At 45.7% G+C, this 25105-nt stretch overlaps 1 protein-coding gene across 1 annotated transcript in view; it reads left to right on the top strand.

The window, feature by feature from the left end:
• Positions 1-25105, top strand: part of RASGEF1C (RasGEF domain family member 1C) — a 66602-nt gene that overhangs the window by 26629 nt on the left and 14868 nt on the right. The window contains exons 2-6 of the mRNA XM_050312395.1: positions 13875-14057; positions 15687-15809; positions 18390-18527; positions 23096-23308; positions 24804-24878. Coding sequence (XP_050168352.1) covers positions 13881-14057; positions 15687-15809; positions 18390-18527; positions 23096-23308; positions 24804-24878 — 726 coding nt within the window. The 5' untranslated portion in view covers positions 13875-13880. The remainder of the gene's footprint in view (positions 1-13874; positions 14058-15686; positions 15810-18389; positions 18528-23095; positions 23309-24803; positions 24879-25105) is intronic.

Below are 25105 nucleotides of genomic sequence, written 5' to 3' on the forward strand. Positions count from 1 at the left end.
AACGTGTGGAATGGAAGTGAATGGGAACCACTGGTGTGAAGGGGGGATCTTCACAGATGCCTCTATTTAGAAGACAGTACTTGAACAGAATGCTTATTATAGTATGGAGGAAGTTCAGATATGGATGGACTCCCCCTGTTTCCCAAAAGGGTCACTGTCAGTGACTCTTGGCCCTGCTGAGATGCTGGGAGTTCTCCAGGTGAGGTGACACGACTGCAGACGTGCACTGCCGAGCAGGTAAATAGCCATTAACGTCTCTGCTTTTGGACACTGCAGCTTCTCTGGAGTTTAATCTGTTAAAACTCTTTGAAGGAATTAAATACCGAGGGCTCTTTCTAAAACTGAATTGCATTTTGTCCTGTTCTTGTAGCACGGTGTGATGTTTTCGAGCAATTTCTGAGCTGTTGGGGGGTTTTCATTACCAACTACTTAAAGGCACCCGATTTCACCGCGTCATTTCAAAGCTTGAATATTTCGGTTTTGTGGATATTTTAAGCAGGGATCCTTGAAATCCCTAAAAAACCAGCTTGTTTCTTTGAGTCCCAGGCGTGTCTGCTGAAAACACTGTCATCAGAAGCGATTTCACTGCGCGGCTGCCCAGAGCAGACATATTGACGTTATTTAGCCTTCACTTGCCAAGCTGAGTGTTAGGATTGTGTTTTCACATGCGAGGAAGCTATCAGCTTTTCAGATAGCCATATTTTCATAAGCTGCATTTGGCTGTCACACCTTCTCCTGGAGTTTCTCGATATGCAAACAAGTCTCAGTTTTATATATGCTCCTGGCCTATAAACTGATATCCCTCAAGAGTTCCTGATTATCCTGCCATTAACTTTTACTCTCCTCTGTCTCCCTTGGGGAGGTAACAAGTACTCTTTCCTTCACCATGGGTTTCCAGCTGGTTACCTCCCTGCTTCCTTCCTAAATAGATTCTCTTGGTAGAGAAGTACAGTCTGTGAGATTTCAGTGCTGTCTGAAAGTGCAGCAGGGACTGCTGAAATGGGAATTTGAAAATCTGAAATGCGAGGAGACAGTCCTGGATCTCAAAATGTTATCCCAAGGAACAGAATAACCATACAGCACAGTGTCCTGGTGGAGGCAAGAGAAGGGGTTTTGCTGTTTGTATGAGGTGTTTCAGCTCCTCAGATTTGCTGCTGGAAACTTTAAAGGAGCATTTTGTGGGGCTCTGCCACTCTTATGTTTTCTGGTCTAATTAGCACTATTTACAAACCAACAGTCAGCCCCACTTCTTGGTTCCATTGAACACTGCTCACACTATTACATTCCTCACTTCCATGGTTTTCTCTTTATAGAGTTCAGATTGTTTCTTGTTCAGATTCCCATACCCAGTGTCCATCATCATCAGCAATGAAGTCTTCACCTGTGCTTGTCCATCCTTCTGCAAACTCCCATGACAGGAGCTGTTTGTGTGAGTACAGCCTGAGCCCTGTTCCCAAAGACTGAATCCATGGAGGGTGTATTGCACTGGAAACCCACTCATGCAAGTTTTGGACATGCTGCTGTATTGACCCCTAATCTCTGTGATCATTTAAATTCTAATTAGTCCTAAAATAGTCTTTGTGGCCATTCTGTGCTATCACATATTCCTACTTGGTGTATATCCAGTTGACAAAGGGCTGTATGTCTCTTCTAGTTATTGCCTTAAATTGAGCATAAACCAATGTTCTTGTCAATATTCTTTGTTTGCAGCAGCCTGCTGGCTCAGCTTCTTTAGAATTATTCAAACTGAAATAATTATTTAGCTGAATAAACGCTTCAAGAAAAGTTGCACATTTCTGGTTTTGGTATTAGCAATCCTAGAAAATTTGCAAATACCAGGGGACAGAGTTTTTAAATGGGATCTCTAACCTTGTTTCTGTAAATGTTGCTGTGAACCATGAGTTGTATCTGGGGAGCAAAGGTGCCTCCCCTTATCCACAGGAACATACTTTTGGAGTTATCAAACTGATTTCAAGGGTTTGTTGAGTTTGTGGCCACTGAACAGAAATAAGATGGCAAGAATACAGCCATCTCACCATCAGATATGTGGTGATGCCAGTCCTAATTTGAGCATGTGATTCATCCAATTTCCCATGCAGAGTGGAAAGTCAAGGGTTTTCTTCAATTGCATATATAAATCTACAGACTTGAGAGATTACAGGTGACATTAGGCTCTTCCTTTTGCAAATCCCACGTGTTTGCATATCTGTAGGTGCATAGTTTTACCAGAAATTCCCCTGCGGAGTTTAAAGTCCTGGTGTGTTTGTCTCTTGTCTGTGCAGGTCTGGAGCCTTAAAAGATTAAGTCAGGGTGAGACATTTAGCCACAGGGTAACAGCTCTGGTGTGCACTCGAATTTTGTATCAGGTAGTTTGTTATATTATTAAAATACTACAATTTCATAACAGTGGTAGCTGCTGCTTTGAAAACCTCACTGTTGCTCAAGCAAAATGACTGAATGAATACAGGGGTTTTTTTATGTTGGGTGCTATCTCTAGATGCAGGTTGGGATTTTCACTGTGTCCCTGTGCAGCATGTCCTTTTCCAAGCACTGCAGAGGGGTGTGTGTGTCCCCCCAAGTCTGGGCTGCCCATACCCCAGGCAAGCTGCTGCCCTGCAGCCTTGAAGGCTGGGAGGGGAAGAAAAATCCTGTGTGTTGTCTGGGGCTCCTCAAAGCACCAGAATAACCAGAGTTAAAAAAGCTCTGCTTTCTGTGCTCTCTGACAGGTCACATATCTTTTTGATCTATAGGATTTGCACCCTTGACACCATCTTTTGAGGAGCACTTCCAAAAAGTATGGAATGAATGTAGATTATGTGGGAAATGTCTCAGTAATGTGCTCACACAGCTCGAGTCAGCACAGTCTCCCACTGTTAACGGAGCACGTCCTTTATGGAAATTGGCTTTGTAACCCACATTTCAACAGCTGAAGAGTTATGAGGTCAGCAAGTGCAGTTCAGAATTTAGCTCATTGTGTGTATATCTTGGACCATATTCACCCCTGGGTTTTATACCACAAAAATCAGTGGAATGATGCCAAGAAAAAAAAATGGTTCTCTTAATATTTAAAGTCAGCTCTTCCAACGCACGTGTATTTCACTGAGCTCCCAACCACAGCTCTGGGAAGGGTTCTGCTTGCTGGTTCCTGAAGGTTATAATTGCTATATGGGCACTGAGAATCGCTAACAATAGCAGGTTTTGGATGGATATTAAATCTTGTGCTTCAGGGTATGAACTGGTCTCTTAACTCGGGAGCAGGAAGAGGCTGCTGTAGTGAGCAAACTGCTGTATTTCTGCCCTCTGCAGTGCTCTTGCCTTTCAGGGATGCACCCCATGGTGGCCAGAGAGAGAGGCGGGCGGGTGAGCTGGATGGACCACGGGCGGTTCCCATGGTTCTCTCAGAGCAGATGGTTGATCCCGAAGCCAGGGCATCACATCGCTGCTGCTTTGATAGGAAGCTCAGAACTGATGTCTGCAGTCCTTTTTAATGACAGACTTCTAGCAGTGATCACAGAATTGTCTTGCGGAGTTAATTTCGGCTAATGAGCAATTAGTCAGCTCAGCAGTGACTCTCCCCTGCCCGTTGCCCCTGGGGAAGAGATGGTCGGGGCTGAGCATGGTGCTTCCCCGGGGTGTGGGAGCCCCAGCAGGATCTGTGTGGGCCCAGCACCCTCACCTGCAGTGGCGCTTGGGCTGCAGCTCAAATTCCCTCTTTCTGAAGCACAGGGATTTAATTTCCAGCTACAGACTTGCAGCGTTACCCTAAATGTCAGCAGAGTCTCTTCTTTCTTCTTCATCTTCTCCTTTTTATTTTTTTTTTTAAAAACACTTAACGCAGCCAGAGAAAAATCCGTCAGCAGCAGCAGCAGACTCCTTGTGTGCCCGAACGAAGGTTGAGCTTGCATGGGCCGAGCCTATTCCAGCGATAGAGCGTGGTTAAATTTGGGGGCAGCCACAGATGCTGCTGCTGCTGCTTTGCTGCCCCCCGGTCACACCGTGGCTGCGGGTGGTGGGACTGGGAGCGGGCACAGATGGTGCTCCAGAAGGGGGAATCCAGAAGCTCACGAGCTCCTGTGCTTTTAGGGAGGCATGCCCATATGTCACCCACAGAGCACGGGAGCCTGCTCGTCAGCCTGGAGCGCTCCGAGGCTGCCCGGGTGGAATGACCCGGATCTGGAGCTGAGCAGGAGCTGCTGGCTGTGCTGGTGTAGCCCCTGTGCTCTGTCCATCCTCCCTGCCAGGGGGGGAAGTCCTGTGTGTCTGAGCGTCTTCATCAGTGCCTCTCCTGCCCAGGGCTGAGAGGTGGGACTTATCTCAGTCCATCACTGATGGGCTCAGCTCTGACCTCTTGGTTTCCCTGTCCACAGTCCTGGGCACAGCTCTGGGAGGTGAGTTGAGAACAGGGGATGTGAGCACCATAAATCAGGTGCTAGGTTGTCTGTTCCCTTGGCTGAGATGCTCCCAACGAAGGATGTCGTGCAGTTGGACATAAATCTCGTGGGTGCCTCCAGACCACGGCAATTGGTACAAATATCTCTGAGATATTTGCTCCTAATCTGGTAACTGAGCATTGCTCAAAGACGTATAATTAACAGTGGTGATAAATTGACTTGGGTGACAGTCAGAGCTTATGCTGCTCTTCAGAAGCTGTTGATGTTTGCCAGATAAAAATTAGACCCTCCTCCATTTAGTATTGTAGCAAATTTTGGAAAGAAAAGAAGTCAAATGAAATGTTGTCCCGCCCAAACTGGAGCAGTGGCAAGCAAGTAACTTGAATTTCTGTATTTACATATTGAGGAGGAGGGGTGCACTTACATAAAAACGTGTGTGCCTCTATGTAACTGCATATACATATGTAGCACCCAAAATACATCATTATGCATTCATATTCACATGTGGAGTCTGTCTGAGGATGTGTGTGTATATATAAAAATATTATTTATGGGTTTTTGAACCTCCCTGGCAGACTCCAGGAGACCAATTTCTAAATGTATGCCAAGATTTTTGACTAAGAGACAGGTAGCAGTAGGTGCTAATAAATGAAAGAACTGCAAGTAAAATGTTGTGACATCCACCTCTCTGAACAACCTGCGGAGCGCTGGCAGAATCATCAAACCGAGCTCAGAGTAATCAGCAGGGACTGATAAAGCTGCTCTTGTAATTATTTGTTTGATATACAGCTTTCCTTCTTCCTTCTGCATAAATAGCAGAATTGCTTTGCTTAGTGTGGGAGGGTTTTTTTTTTTATTCCTGTCAGGGCTTGTTCTCACCAAGATGTCATGAGAGGAGGACTGAGATCTGCATTTTTGTTTTATTTACGGGCTCTCCATTGTAATTCTGACAGCATGCGGTGGAGACAGCATTCATTTAGCTGGGGAGAGGCATCCTTGCTCATGCAAAGCTGTTGGTGTTGCGGGGGCCAGACTCTGCCATGCTGCTTTTAAGCTGCCCTGATTCCTCCAGGTTTGGCCTGGAAGAGGCTGCTCCCGAGAGGAGGCGTCTGCCGAGGTCTGAAGGCGGTCGTGGTGTCGTGCCCGGGTGTTTAGTTATTAAATGAAATTCCCACAGCAGCTTTCTTGTTTTTAAGAGTGAGTTCGATGATGCCACAGCCCAGACTGCCCTACAAAACCACGCAGCCCTGCAGGTTGACAAGTGTTAGTTATCCTTAAATAACTTCCTCTCCTCACCACTTCCACGGCTGAAGGAAGAAAATCCAAGCATTGACTGATTTCCAGGCAGTCACAGTGGTGGCCCGTCAGCGACGACTGAACTGAGCCAAAAGGCTCCTGTTGATGTCAGTGGTTTCTGGGAATGCTGCCTGCATGGTTTTGTTCCGGGATTTCCCTCTCTGTCCATGCCTGGTTGAGCTCTGACTTCACTCAGGGCAGATTTTACAATTCTGTGTTTAACAAAAGGTGCAGTAACTCATTCCCACCCTAAGCACTCTCATTTTCCTTGTTCCATTTATGTTCTATTTATCCTCTTTCTTTCCTTAATGAAAAGAAGGAAAAGGATAAGGTATAATTTCTAAGCAAAGATAACTTTTTCTGTAAAAATCCACTCCAACTCTATACACCAGAACAGTTTTTATATTGTCTAAGGGTTTTACCAGGATACCAGGAACTTGAGAGGAAGAGGGAGTCATGAGGGGGAGAGGCACATTAGAGCAGAAAATAGATTTCCTAGCTTAAAGGGAGAGAAATCCAGACTGCTGCCTTTGGCATACATTTGAATATTGTCAAGGGCATCTGGAATACATTGATGGGTGTTCTCCTTCTAATAATGCTAAAAATCTGCTAATGATGAGGCACAGATATGCCACGGGCCGTGTGTGTCACGTGCACACCCAGTGTTGGGAAAGAGTCTGAGACATCAGAGGCTGCCTTGGGTCTCATGGCGGGGTCAGCGCCAGCTCCCTCTTACTCAGGAGAAATATTTCAGACTTGAACCAGATTAATGAAAAGAGAAATTGCTCTGAGACTAAGGAAAAAAAAAGCTCTACACCATTGCAGTGTTGGGGGGGAGCTTGTTCCTGAGTGGTTACAGTGCATCCTTTCAATGCTTTCTGATTCCAGGCAGCGATGGCATTTTAAGATAAATAACGTGTTCATGGCTCTGCTTGTTATTGAAGGGCTTTTATTATTGCTGATGTTACATGAAAAAGAAAATTATTTAAAAAATGTGGCACTAACAAATTGAAGCCCCCAGGGAACTGTTGCCTGAATGGGATTTTGATTGGAGTTCAATTTAATTGGCCATAAATCTCCTCATTTCTGATTTACGTTCTACTTCAGACCAGTCTACCAAATTCATGGTAATCGGGTTTTCATTTTTCTCTATCGAGCAAAATACTCTGACATGAGCATAAACAGAAATATTCCTCCAGCAAGGTGACCTTGTTCTTGCTTGCACTGTGCTGGTAATTGATTTAATGCCTCCTTACCTATAACTGGACCTCTTTCTGAGGCTTGTCCATCAGATTTTGAGGTAATTGGTTAGTTGCTTTGTCGCTGTAGTATTTGACTGCAAGATATTTCTCATAAACCTCTAGTACAAGATCATTTTACCTCTATGATCATTTTACTGACATGATGGAATACATTCAGCAGGCAGATGGATGCGTGGCTCTGCAGTTTTCAGTGCAGCTGTGGGTTTATCTCAGAGAATAACAGCTCTTGTTCTAGCATGGAGTAAATCTGAGAGCCCAGTAATGTCTGTGGGGTTTGATTTTTACAGAAGAAAAAGAAGTAGCGTTTTCCAGGTGTCCTGAGGCTCCTGTCCTACATCCCTGCCCTGCTCTGGAGTGCTGTGCACCACAACACATGGTAGGGCTGTCCTCTCCTCTCCACTGCTCTGCTCCCCTTCCTTTCCCGAGGCTGCTGTTTGTGATTGCTGGTGGAGATTTGTCAGGAGGTTTCCTGCCCCTCCACCAAAGAAGGCTCCACACAGGTGAACTCTTCAGGGAAGTGATTTGGGAGGGTGGATGAGTAAGAGGTGAGAACCAGGTGGGATCAAAGGCAATAGAATTGTCATCTAATTCTGATTAGATACACAAAGCCTTAAATTCACTTGCTGCTCTTGCAGTCTCATTCGTGGGAATGTCAGTAAAGTGCCTCGGCTGCTGCAAGGAATGAGTAGGAATGGGGAAGGAGCCCACACTGAGATGGAATCATTGTTACTGGAGAATATTGCAGTTGTGTTTTTCCCTACTTCTCCCATCCCACCCTTCTTGTCCCTTGTGATCCCTTTGTGTTTCTAACTCATGTAGAAACTTCATTATGTTGCTTATTTAACCATTTCCAACAGCACTGGAATTGACAGATTGAGTTTTCAGCAATTTCACAACTTTGTGGGCTGTAAATTGAATGTTTTAGGACCTGTTGAAAAGGTGAAAAGAAAGTTACATCTGCTACCATTTTCCTAATTACATCAGCATACACTGAGTTTGTTAATGCCAGGTACTCTTGCTGAGAAAATGTTTATAACCATGGCCTTGAAAACTGGAAGCAATTACTTTGCAGTAGTTTTCCTTTTGTATTCTGAAACACTAGAATTCTTTTTTCCTCTCTCCTCTGCTTCCCTCCCTACAAAAGAAGCAGAGAAAAATATGAATTTTAACTCCTTATCATTATCTTCTGAATATTTATTTTTTTTTTTGTATGCAAAGATGAATAGCTGGAAAATTACTGAAAGTAATGTAAAGAAAAATGAACATCTGCTACTGAAGCTTCTGCTGAGCTCACTGGTATTTAGGGCTTGTGTGACAGCAGGTACTGAGGCAGATGAGACCCCAGTGTGTCTCATGTTGTCCTGGCTGAGAACCTGGAGCAGAATTTGTTCCCATGTAGTGGTGGCTGGGTAGTAGACCTGGCTACTAAAGCTGGCCAAGATTTCTCCAAGATGTTTTCCCAGAATGTTTTATTGGGAACCATCTTCACTTCCTTGAACTGTGGCTTTTGTGAATGTTTGACCAGTAAAGACTTTTGCAGGATTGAGATGGGACGAGAGATGTTTGCTCTTTTGGTTCATGGATGGGAGTAAGAACGAGTCCAACTCACTCTGGATTAGGTGTGTTTGTTGAAGTCTGTGCCTTGCCAAAGCAATGCTTGACCCTGAGTCTCCCATGCCCTTGGTTTATGCCCTGCCTGTGCTCCCTGAGCACTGACTTGAACGTTTTGAGTTCTTGTCAGGAGGAGCTCACTGGAACAACTTCCCCCCCACCATGGCACAGCTGGACACTCCAGTGTCCACACCTTCTCTTCCCATCCTCTTTAACTCCTGTAATTTTGCTGGGAGATTGTCAGAAGCTTGTGCCTTTCATCCCTGAAGTGGGAAGGCTTTTATTTATTTGGTTAATCCGAAAGTTAAGTGGGTGGGAAGATAAGTCTGCAGCCCCGCTCCATTCGTCACATGGCACCAGCTCTTGTTTCCCCTTGAGAGAGGCAGAGCAGATGGAAGGCAGAGATGAAATGAGGATCAAAAGTAAACAGCGTGATTAAGTTTTTGATAAAGGATAAAACACTTATCACATCAAAGCCGCTTGAAAACCACATTAAATGTTTCCTGAGCGTTTCGTGTCCACGTAAGCATTAACTGTACTTGCCATGGGGACACTTGTGTAGCAGCAGGTGGTGGGGCTGGGGAAGGCTGGTGGGTGTTTACCCTCGTGGCTCTGCTGCAGGTCACCTGCCTGGCCCCAGGCAGGCAGAGCTGGCAGCCTGCAGCCATCCTCTAGCACCTCAAACCTCTCTTGCCACAGATCAGTGGGCCTGCATTATGTGCATGGTTAGGCAGCCCTTTAAGCCGTGCCCTGCTCTGTTTTGCAGGTTTGGGCACTAGTTTTCTGGAGTTTTTAAGGTACTTGCAGATATAGATAGGTACAGCTACCTGGGTGGTGATCCTTTGGTTCCATGCTTTAGCTCAGTGAATCAAGTCCTTAAATATTTTTGTGTAAGCAGTATAATTTGTAGTGAGAGGTGTCGATGGATTGCCTCTTTTCATCACTGGGTTGGAATGCTGAGCTGTGCTGGCCAGTGGAGAAAGATTTAAAAGCAGTATATTACCATTACTTTTCAATTACTACTTTTCAATCCTATGAACATATGAAATATATTGAAGGAGTGCAAAAAAAGAGCACTTTGTAACAGCCAATAAAAGCCAAGAAGCAAATAAACAGAAGAATAGCAAAAAAAAAAAAAAAGAGCAGAGGTAGAAATAAATACAGGAGAAGGTTCCCTGTTCCAGTTTCTAACATAACATCCCAGAAGTGCATTTCCTCTGGGGTGGCACTGGGCTCACTTCCAGAAAACCAGATTTTATCATCCAGAAAAGCCACAGTTGAACAAGCTGTTGCTTGAGCTGTTGCATTTCCCAATCCTTGGCTGAACACACAACCCCAAGACTTGGGAGCCCGCTGTGATCTGGTGTGACACCATTGTCCTCCTCGATTTTGGGATTAGGGAGTCATGAGGACATCTTACTGCAAAGTGCCCCACCAAGTGAGGAGGGACCTCTCCTGTGCCACCTTGCTCAGTACCACCTGCTCAGAGATGGGTTTTTGATTGCCACCTGTATCATCAGTCATTTTGCATGCTGGGGTGTGGAAGTTTGCCCTTCATTACCCTCCCACCCGCAGCACTTCCTCCAGAGCACGAGTTATCAATTGAAATTGGCATCTGATTTGTTTCTGAAATGAGAGGAGCAGCAACACTCTGTGTGTTGAATTGGACTAAAGTTCATGGAAACACTTATCTGCTGAATGTTTGCATGCTTAAATCTCATTGACTTCAGGTTAACTTCAAGTGGTTCTCAAGTGAGGTTTTGAGACATTTTTACCACATCTGAGCTGTTGTTTCCAGGAAAAGTGCCCAGGGTGGACTTCTTTATGAATATCTGATAATCTGGACTCCATTTTTACTTGCCATGGTTTATATGAGAAAGCTTGGAAATGGGACAGTACTAAATAGTTTGAGAAAGGTGTGTATTGGGATCACAGAGAGGTTAATCAGGAGGGACCTCTCATGGTCGTTAGTCCAAGCTCACACTTGAATCAGGGCTTGAAGTTTGCTCGGGGCCTTGTTTAGCTGAGTTTTTGAAAATCTCCCAGGTTGGAAATTGAACATCCTTTCCAGGTCCCTCTTCCAATTTGATATGGTGCTCAGGGGATGATTTTCTCTTCAGCTGGAATTTCCCTGCTGCAGCCTGGGGCTGCTGCCTCTCATCCTGGCACTGTGCTCTATTGGGAAGGGTTTGCCTCTGTCTACACCACCTGCCTTTTCCATCATCCAAACCACCGTCAGTACAATAAGACAAATCTCCTTGAGGTTGTTTGCTTGTTTGTTTTCCTCTCAGTGCTGCCCTTGTTTCTGTATTCTGGGAGTGATTGACAGCAGAGCCTTATCCTCTGCCTATTGTGAGCAGCTGTATATTTGGGCTCTTTCAAAGAAAGATCTTGTTTCTATTTAGTACCCTTGAAAAGAAAACTTTGGAAATGCACAAACAGAAAAAGGGCATTAGGTGTTGTGAGCAGAGAAGTCCCTGTCCTGCGTTCCTGTCTGCCAAATAATAATGTTAGTTATTTTCAAGCTTAGTAGTGCAAGAGAGTCTTTGTACAGTTGGCCTCATCCTGCTGTGAACATAATAGTATCAGTTAACAGAGAACAAAAAGGCAGGTAGTTAAAATCCTCATGTCTTCTTTGGTGGCAGGTAAGGTGGCAATCAGATACAACACAGGCCTTGCCTGAAAACTTAAGATTAGACCGGGAAATTCCTAATAAAAAGTCAAATTTTATTTCTTGACAACATCCAGGATGGATGTCCCAGTGACAGTTGTACAGCTGTTTTATTTCAGTTTAATAAAAACTGTAACTTTTTTTAAAAGAAGCATTACTATGTATTTCGGTAAGATTTCTGTTGTAATAAGATGCAAAAGTTGAGGCAATATCCTGTTTAGATGTGTTTCCATTTGATAATGAAAATGGCACTGACAGTGAGGGATTGCACCGAATAAATCATTACTCGTGAGTTCTGTTTTATGCTGAAGCCAGGATGTGTCCTGTAAGTTCACAGCTGTTTCAACTTTCTCTTTTCCTCATCTAGACAGCTGTATGTCCATGAGATTTATTTCTTGATCTGTGTGGACATGAAATCCTTCTTGGGATTATTGCCATAGAAACAAGCAATAACACAGAGCGTGTTAGAAGTAACAAATGGGATTTGGCAGCGCTTCCCATTTACTACACAGAGTCTAAGCTGTGTACAAAAAGCAGCAATTATTTGTTCTCAGAACCTTATTAACAGGCACATCTGCACATTCATTAAAACTAGATACTTCAGCTTCCATCCTGGCTGGGATGACATTCAGATGCTCTGGTCTTTAAACTAAAAGCCAGCGTGTATTTTATTTTCCAGCCGAGGCAGGAGTTGGTTTTGGCGTTTTGGTTCGTTTGTGGTGATTGCAGATCCCAGAGCAGCCCATGTGAGCCTCCCAGGAGGAGATAAGATGCAGTGATCAAACTGCTGGCTCCAGGGAACGCTCCCTCCTTTGAAGGATGAAGTCACCCAAGTTTTGCTTGCAAAGCCTGATCTCCCACGGTGCTGGGACCCAGCTCCCAGCCTCTCCCAGGGCTTCACACCCTGCCTGGCTCCCAGGACACTGCCCTTCTCATCCAGGGCGGCTCTGAGTTGGCAAAGTGCAGCAGCCTGAGCTGGGGGAGTAGATGGGTTGTGCCAGGCAGAGAGAGGGTTTTACAGGAGTGCCCACAACATGCTGTACCTGTAGCTGAAGCTGAGCTGTCTGGGTCACAGCACAGCTGCCCATAACGGGAGGGAGAAAGGCAAACTCAAAATTTTGGGCCAGCTTTTAAAGTTGTATGGGGTGGTAAAGAGGCAGAAAAGCAGATGAGACAGAATAGAGGAAAGGGCAGAGAAATATGTTAAAAACTAAGATGTGTCTGCTGGCTGTGTGTGCCCGAGCCCTGCCAGGCTGAGGTGCAGCAACAGGCACTGCCAGCCCGTGGCCCTTCCGATGGGGGAGGTTGGTGCTGGCTCAGCAGGCCACAGGGTGCAGATCTTGCTCTTCCAGCAGGCAGAGGCTGTGCTCAGGAGGGAGAGCTGGAGTCCTGGGAGAAGTTCTGCAGCTGCTCAGGGCAGTAGAGGTTGGCTCTGATACTCTTCCCATCCCTCATCTCTTTCTCGTCCTCCCTTGCGTGAGGTAAAATCAAACAGAACCAAATAGTCAGGTCCCGGAAGGGTCCCTTGCTCTGGATGATGCATTTGCAGACCTGTGAGGGAGCATGAACTGTCCTTTTCCCAGTCCACATCCTGCCCTTTTCCCAGTCCATGTCCTATAATACTGCCTTTAGCTGAGGAGCAGCTTCCAGGGGGGATTTTAGAGGCAGCTTGAAACGCTTTAAAGCTCTCAGGGCAAAATCTGTCATCCCTCTGCATCAATTCAAAAACAAAACAACTTTGCTCAACAGAAGGAACATTTAAAGCTGATTGTAAACCTCAAAATAGAGATGAAGCCTAGAATGCAGCCTGAAAAACCCAGAGAACTGAAAAACAGGAAGCTTGAAACTGGGCTATGTGCTCGGAGTCTGCCTGGCCTCCTTTTCCAAAGTGCTGAGGACTCTGCATCTCTGGTGAAGGCAAAGAGTGCTCAGGATCTCTTTGAAACATTTATTTAGTACCTAAGTATAGATCTAGGCCTGACTAACTTCAGGCTCCAAATATAGTGCAGGTGTCTGCCTTCTCTCCCTCTTCCTCATTTTTCCTTTCCCTGCTCTTTAATCTCTTCATCAGCTCCCACGTTCTCTGTTCTCTCCAACTTACTTCATTTTTCCATCCTCCCCCAGTTGACTTCTGCTCATGTTTCCACCTCCTCGCTCACTCTGACACCTCCCCTGTCCCATGGGAGCCACAGGACACTTTTCAAGGCCCATCCTGAGCAAGCCTTAGGTGGCACTTCTGTTCTCTACTTCTCTCTCCCTCAGTTCTCCCTGCCTCATTCTCGGGAGGGCAGAGGTTCAAACAAACTGCTCCGTTCTGCTCAGGAATTCAAGTCCCAGGTATTTCTCCTCTCCTACTGGGGACTGACCAGGGATGGCAGCAAAAAGAGAGCCACCACAGACACTCTCGATGGGGGTGGGAGCCCAAAGTAGCTGCCATCACTTTCTGGCCCAAAACCAACTCAAAATGTCCCATTTTCCTGTGTGCTTCCCATCACAGGCACGATCTGCCCATGCCAACAAGAAAAGCAGTTATCATGAAGGGGTTGTGTTGATTTTGTGATCAAGGAGCTCTCCTTAGTGACTTGTGTTTTTCAAATCAGCCAGAAGTGGCCGTGGGTCTGATGGGTGTTGTCTCTCTTGCAGGAAGGCATGCCCCAAACACTGAGTTCCACCAGTATGTTTACCCCATGTGGCTTCAGCCCTCATCTACATACTTCGAAAGAAGGTGAACAAGGAGGACTGATCTTCCAGGATGGAAACCTTACCTCAGCATCTCTGGATGCTCTAATCCAGCATCTGATACCTACCACTGATTACTACCCTGAAGTAAGCAATTCACAGGATAATAAACGGTTTAATTCTGGTGAATTGGGGCAGCGCTTTATGCAAAAGTGCAAATGTGTTAAATTTTGAATTAAGAAGGCTAATTTAAAAGCTGCATACAATTAAAGCTTGGTAAATTGATGCATTGCTTTAAATGCTGCCTCACTGCTCTATAATTGTTCCCATGAAGAAGCAGATCCCAAAGATGATACTGCCTTTAAATAAGAGAGCAGGGTTGGTGGGGGGGAGCTGTCGTGGTGATGAATTAGTGATGTAGCAGTTGGAACAGTTCAAAAATAGCAGTGCATCCCAGAGAGGTTTAGAGGAACACTGAAGCAAAAAACTTCCAAGTCTGAACTGGCATTAAATTAGCTGAATTTCAGTGGCTGCTGAAGTCATCCAGGTTTGCCTGTATGTACAAAGCATTCCCTCGGTGACACAGAGATGCTTCTTCTGATGGGTTCATAATTTACCTGGTGTTATACTCACACCAGCTCTGCAGTCCCTGGACAGCACAGCCCAGATCCTAATCCTTGCTCCATCGGTGAATATTGTTTTTCTTCACCAGCAGTGTGAGGATCTAAACTGGAAGCAGGTTTATGGTCCTGCAAGCTGTTGACTTCACTGGGTTTTGCACATCCTCAGTGGAATTCAGACACAGTTTGACTGGAAGACTTTAAAGTGCTAATATATCTCCATGGAAAGGCTTGTATTTCAAAGCACAGAGTAGCATTGACTTCTGGGCACTTTAGAAGACTAGGAAAGTTATCAATGCAGAGCAGGCAGCATATTTTATATTACCCAGAGCTCAGTTTCTGATCAGCTAAAAATAAGTAATGAAGAAGCATCTCAATTAAAAAAAAAAAAGGGGGGAATGGAAAGGCAATAAAAATAGGTAATGGACAGATCAGGCTGTGAGATTTCCATTAAGCAATGTGTGATATGTAATATTATACCTGCTGTTCAGGAGCATGGCTAGGGCTGGGGGAAAGAAGATAATTCAGGTGCCAGGAGGGGTCAGGATGCAAACAACTGAGGCTTCATGCATATATTTTAAATTCACTGCTGGGATAATTTAAATAATCCAAGGATTTATCCAGCAGACCTGCTTCCCACAGCTTCACAGATGTGGAACTGCATATGATATGACTTGGCTGATAGAAATGAATTTTGGGGAGTTAGTAGAATAAATGAAATATTGGTTAAAACAGGCTGAAGGCAGTTTGCAGGGCAGGAGCAAGATGTGGCTGATGTGAGGGTGGTGTCTGCAGCTCCCAACCCAGTACAACACAGAGATTCCTGAGTGTCTGCACATTTAGCTTTACTGGCTCCCAATATCCTGGTCTTGTCTCCTGTTCCTGGGCTTGCTCCTGCAGAGTGACCTCCACACTGTCTTTGCTGGATATTTAGACAACCAAGGGCTGGAAGTGGATTCTGTGGAGAAAGGAGATGCCACTGCCTCCTGCACCCAGTATAACCAGTTCCATATTCAGGGTCAGGAATCCTTATGTCTTCCAGACATGAAGGTCTTTCCTGGTGAAAATGCAAAAACTGTGGAGTTCAGGGCTTTTATGGTCAATATTACCCTCTGTGTGGCTGCTTACAGCAGGTCTGCTTGTGTTTCTCCCCCAGAAAGCCTATATCTTTACATTCCTGCTGAGTTCCAGACTCTTCATCGAACCCCATGAGCTTTTGTCCCGAGTTTGTCACAAGTGCATTGAGCAGCAGCGGCTGGACGACCCCGTGCTGGACAAGGTGAGTTTATCTTGGCAGCAGAAAAACGTGAGGTGTTTCCAGTGGGCAGAGAATTCTGGGGCTTGGCTGTGTGTCCTTTTTGCCTCCCTTTGGACTGAGTGAAGCTTTCTCGTAAAGGATGACGGTTGCCACTGAAATCCTGACATTGAGGCGTCCTAGTATCCATGTCTGAGAGCAGTGCTCCAGGCACTAATCACTTCAAATCTTCTTCTAATTTTCCCTTTCCCCCTGTCTCAGCCTTCCCAGGTGACTTTCCTTCTTAACTTCTTTAAGGCTCTGATGAAGCCTGCGGGATGCAAGGAGGTAGGACGGGAACCTCACACGCTGGCGGTTGCAGATGTCGACACACCACTCTCCCCGTTTTTACTCAATCCCTCTGCCCTTTTGCTTTCTTGCTTCTGGCACAGTAATATTTCCTCCTGGCCTTCCCTGTGCCTCTGAGCACTCTGTAACAGCATGCAGGTACCCACTAACCTCGCAGTGCTGACAGACCGGCCGCAGCCGCCGGCGCTGCCTGGCACACCAGGAACGAGTGGGAACAGCAGTGAGGCTGTGACAGGCAAACAGATGAGAAAATCCAAGCTGTTCCTGCCTCAGCACTGCTCCTGTTTTGCCCCAGGGACTGTGCAGGCTGATACAGTGTGTGGAAACACATGTGCACCCTCTGGCAGTGCCACAGACAGTGCAGTGGTGACGGATCCCACTGGATCCTGTTCAGTGCTGGATTCTGCCCAAGCTCTCCTGGGTACATTGAAGACCTATCCTGTGCATTACCTGGAGCAGGAGATGCACCTTCAGAGCAGTGAGGGGGAAGAAGAACATGCAGTAGTTGCAACTTTTCAGATCCCCCAAAATTTTGAAATTGTTCTCGGGATCAGCCTTTCCAGCTTTGAAACAGTAGTTTTGGCATCAAAGACTGAGTCACCAGATCTGAACACCTGTGCTTGTTTTTGCACAGGCACCTGGTTGCATGAGTAACAGGAGCTCTGCCTTCACTGTGGAGAGCCATTCACCAGACTGCTCAGCAATCCGAGACTTGGATTGCCTGAACACTCCTTGTTTTTAAATAGAAATATTTGTGTGAAGTGCACCAAGCAAAACAAGTTTTAGAAGGTGTGATGGGTTCTGCTCTCCAATTCTATGACAGATGCAAGTTTAGGAGGATTAAAATGTGAGCATTGCAAAGTTTTGCTGCTCATTAAACTTTCAAGAAATGAGAAACACTATCTTATTAGAGAGGTGTCTTACCTGCCTGAAGTGAATCTGTGTTTTGTAGGAACACAGGGGTGGGGGGACACAGCTGATTTTGTGTTCCCTGAGAGCGGGGCCCACTTTGAAACCTTGCACACAGGAGACCTCCCATCCCCTGTGTCCTGTGACTTGCACAAAGTCCCCTCCATCGATTGGCAATACAGTTTACACAGCTGGAGCAAATGTCTCCCCAGACCTTTGTAGTTTCCAATAAAGCTTTCCCTTTAGCAGCCACCTGCTGGTCTTTGAGCCTGAGCTTAATGCTAGCTGACAGCAGTTATTTTTAGAGATGTGGTTCATTGAAACCTGTTGTTGGTGGAAAGCTGAAATATGCATTTTAACCACCTTGTTTGAAAAACAAAGAGCTGGGGAGCTTAAGAGTATAATTTTTCCTGATTACAGGGTGCACTTTAGCTGCAGTACGTAGGATACAGAAGAAGGCTGTTTGTTTCAGTCTGTGTTTTCAGTAAATAAAAATGCAGTTTGTTGTTTAACACAATTTTCTTTTCACGTGCTCTTGGATAACAGAGGATGAAAGCTTTGGGAGCAGCTGTGCTGGCCATCTTTTGAGATAACACTAATGCAACCAGTTGTGCTATTCCCCACATTTCCCTCCTCGCCCCGTATCATCCTGACTATTCCCACTGCTGCATCCTCAGATAAATCTACACCAAAAGAAAAGTGGGCATCAGCTGTGTGTTATGTGACTGAGTGTCCTTGTCCTATCATGACCTTGAGCTCATGTGGGAAGAGAGCAACATTATCAGTAGCACAGGTCAAGTTACTAAAGTGCTGCTGTTTTGTCCATCTTTTCGTCTTCATCTTACATCTGCCTCTGGTCAGTAAGTAGTTTTGTTCATACAGCCAGAAAGCAGAGAAGCAAAAAAACCTCTTTGTTGGTCAAAAAATTCATTCCAGTCAATTTTTCAGATAAGGATGTAAATGTAGCAGGGTTGTAAGTACAAAAGAGAAGGACAAATGGTTCAAATCAGCAAAAAAGGCCAGACATTTTTAGAGAAGGTATAAAGGTTGCACCAACAAAATGTCTATCCAGCCATAAACCAGCCCAATTGCATGTGCAGAATACTTAAATCTGCATGTAAAACAGACAGTTGTGCATGCATCCAAGTTCTGGTATATTTTGCATGCCCAAGTGTATCACTGGTGCACCCCACTGTTTGTGTGCATGTGGCAGATTTTGCAGGTGCAACCGTAAATGCCTTCTTTGAAAATCTGGCCCCACGTTCAGTGACACACGTGTTTGCTGGGAGACTTTGAGGAGTAAACACATTTCAGTCCCTGTCCGTCATTCAATGGTTTCCATTTCAGGCTCGAATCAGAAAATTTGGACCCAAAATCTTGCAGCTGCTGACAGAGTGGACAGAGACATTCCCATATGACTTTCAGGAAGAGCGGATGATCGGCCATCTGAAAGACATGATTCACAGGATAGCCCCGTGTGATGAGGTGAGGATGCCTGATCTTGGATGTTGTGTTCAAGTGTTAAGTTCATTTTTCCACTTGGGTTCCTCCTTTTGCCACATTTTGCTCCATGCCTCTTCCTGGATACTCTCACAGTTTTGTTCTCCTGCAACAGGAAAAACCCTCGGTAGCTTCCCTGAAAGCCACATCTCTCGCTTCAGGTACTCCTTGGCAGTGACATGGGGACACATCAGAGTGATCAGTAGAATTTATCTACTGTAGGATATCAATATTTCCGTTTTACAGAAGGAATATATGAAGGCAGAGCATGGACTGAATGTGCTGGTGGCAATTCAAAAAGCAACAGAGCTGTGATCTCCCAAGTTAGAATCACAGAATCATGGGATGGTTTGGGTTGGAAGGGACCTTAAAGACCATCTTGTTCCAACCCCCTGCCATGGGTGGGGACACCTTCCACTAGCCCAGGTTGCTCAGAGCCCCATCCAACCTGGCTCTTGAACACTTCCAGGAATGGGGCAGCCACAGCTTCTCTGGGTTTAAGTTCTTGTGTTTAAAGAAAATGCAAATATTAATGAACATGTAGCTTCTCTGGGAGCATGAAAGTGGCAGAAGACAGCAGTGTGTGGCCTGCTGAGCAGAAACTCAGAGGAGATGTCTGTGTGGTCTCAGGGCTCCAATGTGTGAGCTGTGTGTGTGGCAGAGTAGGTCCCAGTGAATGGAGTCTCTGGGAGACCTGCTTGCAAATTCAGGTGGGTGAACCCCATAAATTAATTCAGAAACATTAAAAAGACCGCAAAGTCCACGAAAATAATAAGCAAATAGTACACACAGAGAATCTCTAATTACTTCTAGGTTAACCATGGGATGTGGAAGAATTCAGTCCCATTGGCTACATGAAGGCCTGGCCTCAAGCCACAGAGGGCTGCAGTTGAGTAGAACAACAAGAACATGAGGCTGAGGGAGAGAAGGGTGGAGAGAGGAGAGAAGGGATCAGCAGGGCTGCAGCACAACAGAAATGAAATTGGGCCCTCCTACGCACATGAAACATGTCAGAAATGGGAACAGCTGCTCTTGGGCTGGGCTGGCATCGTGTCTGGCACTCTCAGGGAGCTGTAGGCTGGCCTGGATCCACTGGCTGAGCTGGCCAGCCCGTGGGAGAGAAGGGGTGGGAAGGGGAAGCTGTGTGACACACTGATGGAGGTGAAGGGAACAAAAATAAACCCAGAAAGAGCCTGAGTGGCTTCAGTTCCATTAAGCAGAGTAGTGAAACTCGCTCAAGGGGAAGAGGCAATGGGTTTGCTCCTGCCAACCACCACAAAAGGTGCCTTGCAGCCCTTCAGCATCAGTGAGAGAAACCCATACAAGACCCACCAACATCGTGTCCACTGGGAAGAAGGACCCAGCCAAAGGGCGAAGAAGAGGAGCTTTGTTGTGCTCTTTAAAAGCAGTGGTTGCCCTGCTGAAGAGCCACAAATGCTGTAAATCAACTTTCTGCATAACAAAGCAATAGTTTATTTGTCTGACCTGAACAAGCACTGCACACCTTTGCTCTGGAGAGTGCATGGCTGTGTTCCAGTGCTTGTGGGTGCCCTGGGAGGCCTCAGACTGCATTAGTCTCAAATCATTGTTTTTCAGATATTACGAGGCACTGTAATTGCCAGTGATTATGCCTGAGCAAAATCAATAATTAATTTAAGGAACAGCTCATATCCTACAATGCAAATTTCCTTTTTTTTTTTTAAGGGACAGCACAGGAGAGTGGTGGTGCCCGTTAGTTGTTCGGAAGAAAGTTGTTCCTATTGTGAACCACAGAAAATAAAGACTGAAAGATTTGTGATGTCATGCAGTCCATGTAGGTCAGTGCAGGATTTTCCCCTGCAGTGTGTGCTCCTGTCCTTTGTAGAGTCCACTTTCTAAAGGCTCTGTGATGTGCTTATAAAGGTGTCCATGCTGAGAAGCATTTCTGAGTGAGTGCTGTGATTTGCATTTAGAGCTAGAAATTTTAATTAAAATTTGAGCTCCTAAGCCACCTGCTGAGGCCTGCTGTCTTCAGAGGAACTTTCCTAGTTAAGAACGAAACATTTTCTTTAAATATTAAACAGTAGTTGCTTCTTTTGACTGTTAATGTGGCAGGGAAGTGAAATTGGTTGATGGAGTCCAGCATGCAGCCCCTGGACAGTGGGGGGTCACTTTGTGGCAAGATAATTACCAGCACACTGAAGGTAATGAACAATGTTGTTTTCACTTAGTGAATGTGGTTTAAAGAAGGCAGGAAATGCTTTTACTAAGGCAAAAGCAGGACTTCTTTTTTTTTTTTTTTTAACTTTTTTTAAAAATTTTTCCTCCAATGCACACAGAAAAGCTTTCTGGGCAAGGGTGCACCCAACTAATTGTGTCTTCAAGAGCTCTAATTTCTGTGGCATTTTTTGTGTCCCTTAAGCATGTCTGTTATTTCATTCTTTATTAGGTGATTGGCTTACCTGAATCTTCGATTACTGTTGTCTAGATCTGTTTTCTGTGCCATATTCCCTACAAAACCAAGTGAAACTGGATCTCTTGATAAGGATCTATTGAAAGACTGGCTAATATGCATGTCTTTCAAGCAATCTTATGCTGCTTTTTGGCTTTTCATCCAAACAGTGAAGAATTTGATACTGCACAGGCATGGCTGGTCCAAGATTTCCCATCCAAACTCCTTTTAGAAAGATAACTAAGTTTCCAGCTAAGCCTTTTAGCCAGATGTTTTATATTCATTAGAAGACTTGGATTTTAGTGCTGGGCCTTTCCCCCCCTTTTTCCCCCCCAATTAATTTCCCTGTTTACAAAATATGTTCACAAAATACCAAATATGTTACTATTAGAGTTTTCACTGAAAAAATAACATTATGTTCATAAGCAGATTTGCAAACACACCTGGATGTAAAAGAGAGAAATATTTAGATGGTGGTCAGTAGTTTGAGTCTGGAACAGTCTTTGTAAATCAAAAGTGTGACCACCTGTTTGCATGAGGAATTACATGAAGAAGGCCTGTAGTCCCTTTTCCTTGGAGCTAATACACATCCATAACATAAAGAATGGGAGTGGGGTTTTATTTTCCTCGCTCAGTTTTCACTCTTCTGTGTGATTTGCTTCCAAATACATTGTTGTGTTGTCATTCTCCCAGACAAGTCCTCTTGCTTTCTACATACTTGCTTCATTTCAGACTTAACAGCTTTATTTAAAACTGTCAGTGCCCAACACTAAAGACCATCCCCAGCCTACAGAACTCTGAAGGAGACAAAGGCTGGATCTAAACCCCAGGATTCAGCACTTCCCAAGAGCTCCCTTGGGCTGTGTCCAGCCTGGGACATGGCACAGGTGTGTGCTGGTCTCTGTGGGAGGCACTGCCTGGCCCAGCCCCTGTGCTGAGGGTGAGCACGGCGTGCCAGGGTGAACATCTGCACAGTGCAGGTGGAACAGAGGCTCCTTGCCAGCCCAGGTTCCTCACTGACAGATGCCAAACCGATGTTACTGGCAACTTGACATGATTAAACCCTGTTTGGGTGGGGAGTGAGGAGTTATTCCACCCGTGAGCAGCCAGGGGATGTCTCCACTGCGTGTCTTTGTGGCAGAAGAGTTGCTGGCAGTCACCAGCCTGCAAACTGTTCTCCCAAGTGACCATATGCCCTTTGAAATTGGGCAAGCACCCATTGCACCCAGTGCTCCTTTCTCTGGCTGGGAAAGCCCTTGAGACCATATTCCTCAGCAGGGTATACCTCATCCTCCCTGTATGGCTTTTGCCAAGGACATTTCCAATCAATCCTTGTCTATAGAGCCCGTCTACCAGTTCTCCCAGTTATCTGAGTCCTGTGATTTCTGCATCTGCCAGTCGTGAAGAGCTGAACTCATTTCTTTCTGCCCATCCTCCATGGCCAGCAGCTGCACTCACTCATTGTCTGTAAGGAGCTGCTCCAGCTCTGAGAACAACCTGGGCACCTTAGTAATGATCATCCTGCTGAGCACGTGGCTGTGCTCAGAATGCAGTATGAGCTCCTTTCAGTAGCAGTTAACACTTTGGATATTAAACACTCAAAGCTACACAGTGCTCCAACCACTCCACCTGGGTAGCAAGCAGCAGCATGCTTCTGCTGCCTTCAGCTCACAAAGGATGGAGAGGATAGTGTTAGAAACATTTCTTTCTCCTAATAAATAAGAGTTGACAAGGCACCATTAACAGGTGGAGTTCTCAGCCAACATGTAGCTGCTGTAAAGGATAGGCACTGAATTCTCTGTGCTCCAGAAAGCTGCAGTAACTCATGTTGTAGCATTCCCTCTCCTCTGACCCTGATGTTGGCAGGAATATGGGAGTATCAGTGCCAGCCCAACCCACCAGCCCTGCCTGCCTCTTCTCTTGACTGCAGCCTGTTTCTGTGGTCCAGAGCACAGAACTGTAATTAAGCCAACTGGTTATTCTGAAATAGGCTTGTTGGAAATAAAATGCTAACCTGTTGCTGGCTTAGGAGTATCTTGCAGAAGGGAAAATTCAGCACAAAAGCACTCCTTTGTCAAATTTTCTGAGTGGCTTGTGTTTCTTTCTCTCCCTCTCTCTTCAGGCCTACTGGAAAAAGATGAATCAGCTTTTGCAGACCCTGAATCAGAAGCTTGCCACCCTCAGCCATGGGCAAGAAGGGATTGTCAAGATCAGTTCTGCTGTCTCTGACAAGCTGGTTGCCTTTAAAACTAAACCCCCATCAATTCAGAGAGAAATCCTGAGCGTCTGCAGTGACCCCTACACTCTGGCTCAGCAGCTGACACATGTGGAGCTGGTAAGTGGGAATGGTTCCCAACTTCTGCAGCCAGAGGAATTATTTTAAGCCATCAGCTGTTAAGTATTCCAGACATAACCAAAAAATGTCTGCACTGCTGCAGCACATCCCATGCTGCATCAGCACTGCAGCAGGAGGCAGGGTTTGACAGGTTAAGGGATGCCTGGGAAGCAAACTGTAAATCAGAGTGTTCCTGGTGCATCTTGGGGAGGGTCACTGCACTTCAGCTTGCTCATTTGTGAAACGTGAATCACAGTCCTAGGAAGGTCAAGCCCCAGGAAGGTGCTCAGAGCCCCACAACCTGCAGGTGCTGTTGAAATGGCTGGTCCTTAACCCTTCTGCCAATTTGGAAGAAATGTTAGCAGTTCAGATCCTTTCCTCGTGATGCACAAAGCACCTGAGTTGTCTGATATGGTTTTCATTCTTCCCTTTGGGTGTGCAGCTACCACCCACACGAAGTCCTGCTGTTCCCCCCCTTGAGCTGCAGTCCTCTCCCAAATTGGTGATCACTCCAATTGCAGTGCCAAAACATCGGACAGCCTGTTGTGTTGCACACCCTTCTCCCAGGGTCAGGTCCTCCCTGGATGTGCACAGGAGAATGTAAAACACTGCTGCCCTCTGCAGATCTCCTGTTGCTCTGATGACTCGTGGCTGCCTGTCCTCCTGTGGACACTGTTCAGCCTTGAGAGGAAGGCTGGAAAAACAAACCATGAAATGGGTTGGGGATTGGAGTGAATATCATGAAATTAGCCTTGGGAATTCTGAAGGTAGCTGATATTCTATTTGTCAAGAAGCAGAATGGTTCAGAAACCCTCAGTGTAGGATCACCTCACTAGGTTAGTTTTCAGAACATGCAGGCTTGGCTCTCTTTGCTTTATATAACTTAAGCCAGAGAGTAGAATTCCTTTTGCCTGGAGTCTTCTTGCTTTTGTGGGTTTTTTCCTCCACAGTACAACTGTCTTCCAAGGGGGAGATTCCCTGTAACTGAGGCATCACTGCCTTTTTAAAACAGATGCAGTTAGAGGTTTTCATTCCACTGTCCTGTAGCCAATGCTCTCTGCCTTCTTTTTCGTTGCTACTTCTGATACACCAAGTACTCTGCACTGAAACTGTCTGATGCTTTGATGCTTATTTATTAGTTAGAATTATTTGTTGCTTATTTAAAACAGTTACTTGCTGGACCATAGCAGGTCTGAGGAAGCATCAAGCACAGAACTGAGGAGTGCTGGCTCCCAGATAGAGTCCTGTGCATCCAGCACAGTGGAGAGGACTCTTGCTGTGGCTTGTCAGTAATGAGACATATTTATGCTCATTTTCTTCTTTCTGCTGAAATAGTTCTAATTGTTCTTATGAATTTTAATGTGTAGTGCTAGTTGGCTGTCTACCAGTTCAGTAACACCATTCAGAGCTGACATGGCAATGTCTTACCAAGGGAAACAGGAGATTCTGGGGTGCTTCCTGATTTTTTTCCCTCTCTCTTTCCCCCCCCCAACAGGAAAGGTTAAGTCACATTGGACCCGAGGAGTTCGTGCAGGCATTTGTACATAAAGACCCTCTGGATGGCACCAAGGTATGGCTCCTCTGCATGCCAAGTGTCTCCTGTGATGTTTTTGCCCAGATGAACCGGTGTGATGATGTCCCCAGGAGCTGGGCCTGAGGCACATGCTGACCAGGGCCAGGCCAAGTGGTGACCTGTGTCCTCCCATCAAGGATGGGACCTGTTGGCAGAGCTTGCCCTGGCAGGTCATTGCCATTCCTTCCTGGTGAGAGCACAGCCCAGCCCGAGACTGGCCAGCA

Source organism: Myiozetetes cayanensis, unplaced genomic scaffold (genome assembly GCF_022539395.1).
Source record: "Myiozetetes cayanensis isolate MyiCay16 unplaced genomic scaffold, myiCay2020 scf17, whole genome shotgun sequence".
Lineage (NCBI taxonomy): Eukaryota > Metazoa > Chordata > Aves > Passeriformes > Tyrannidae > Myiozetetes > Myiozetetes cayanensis.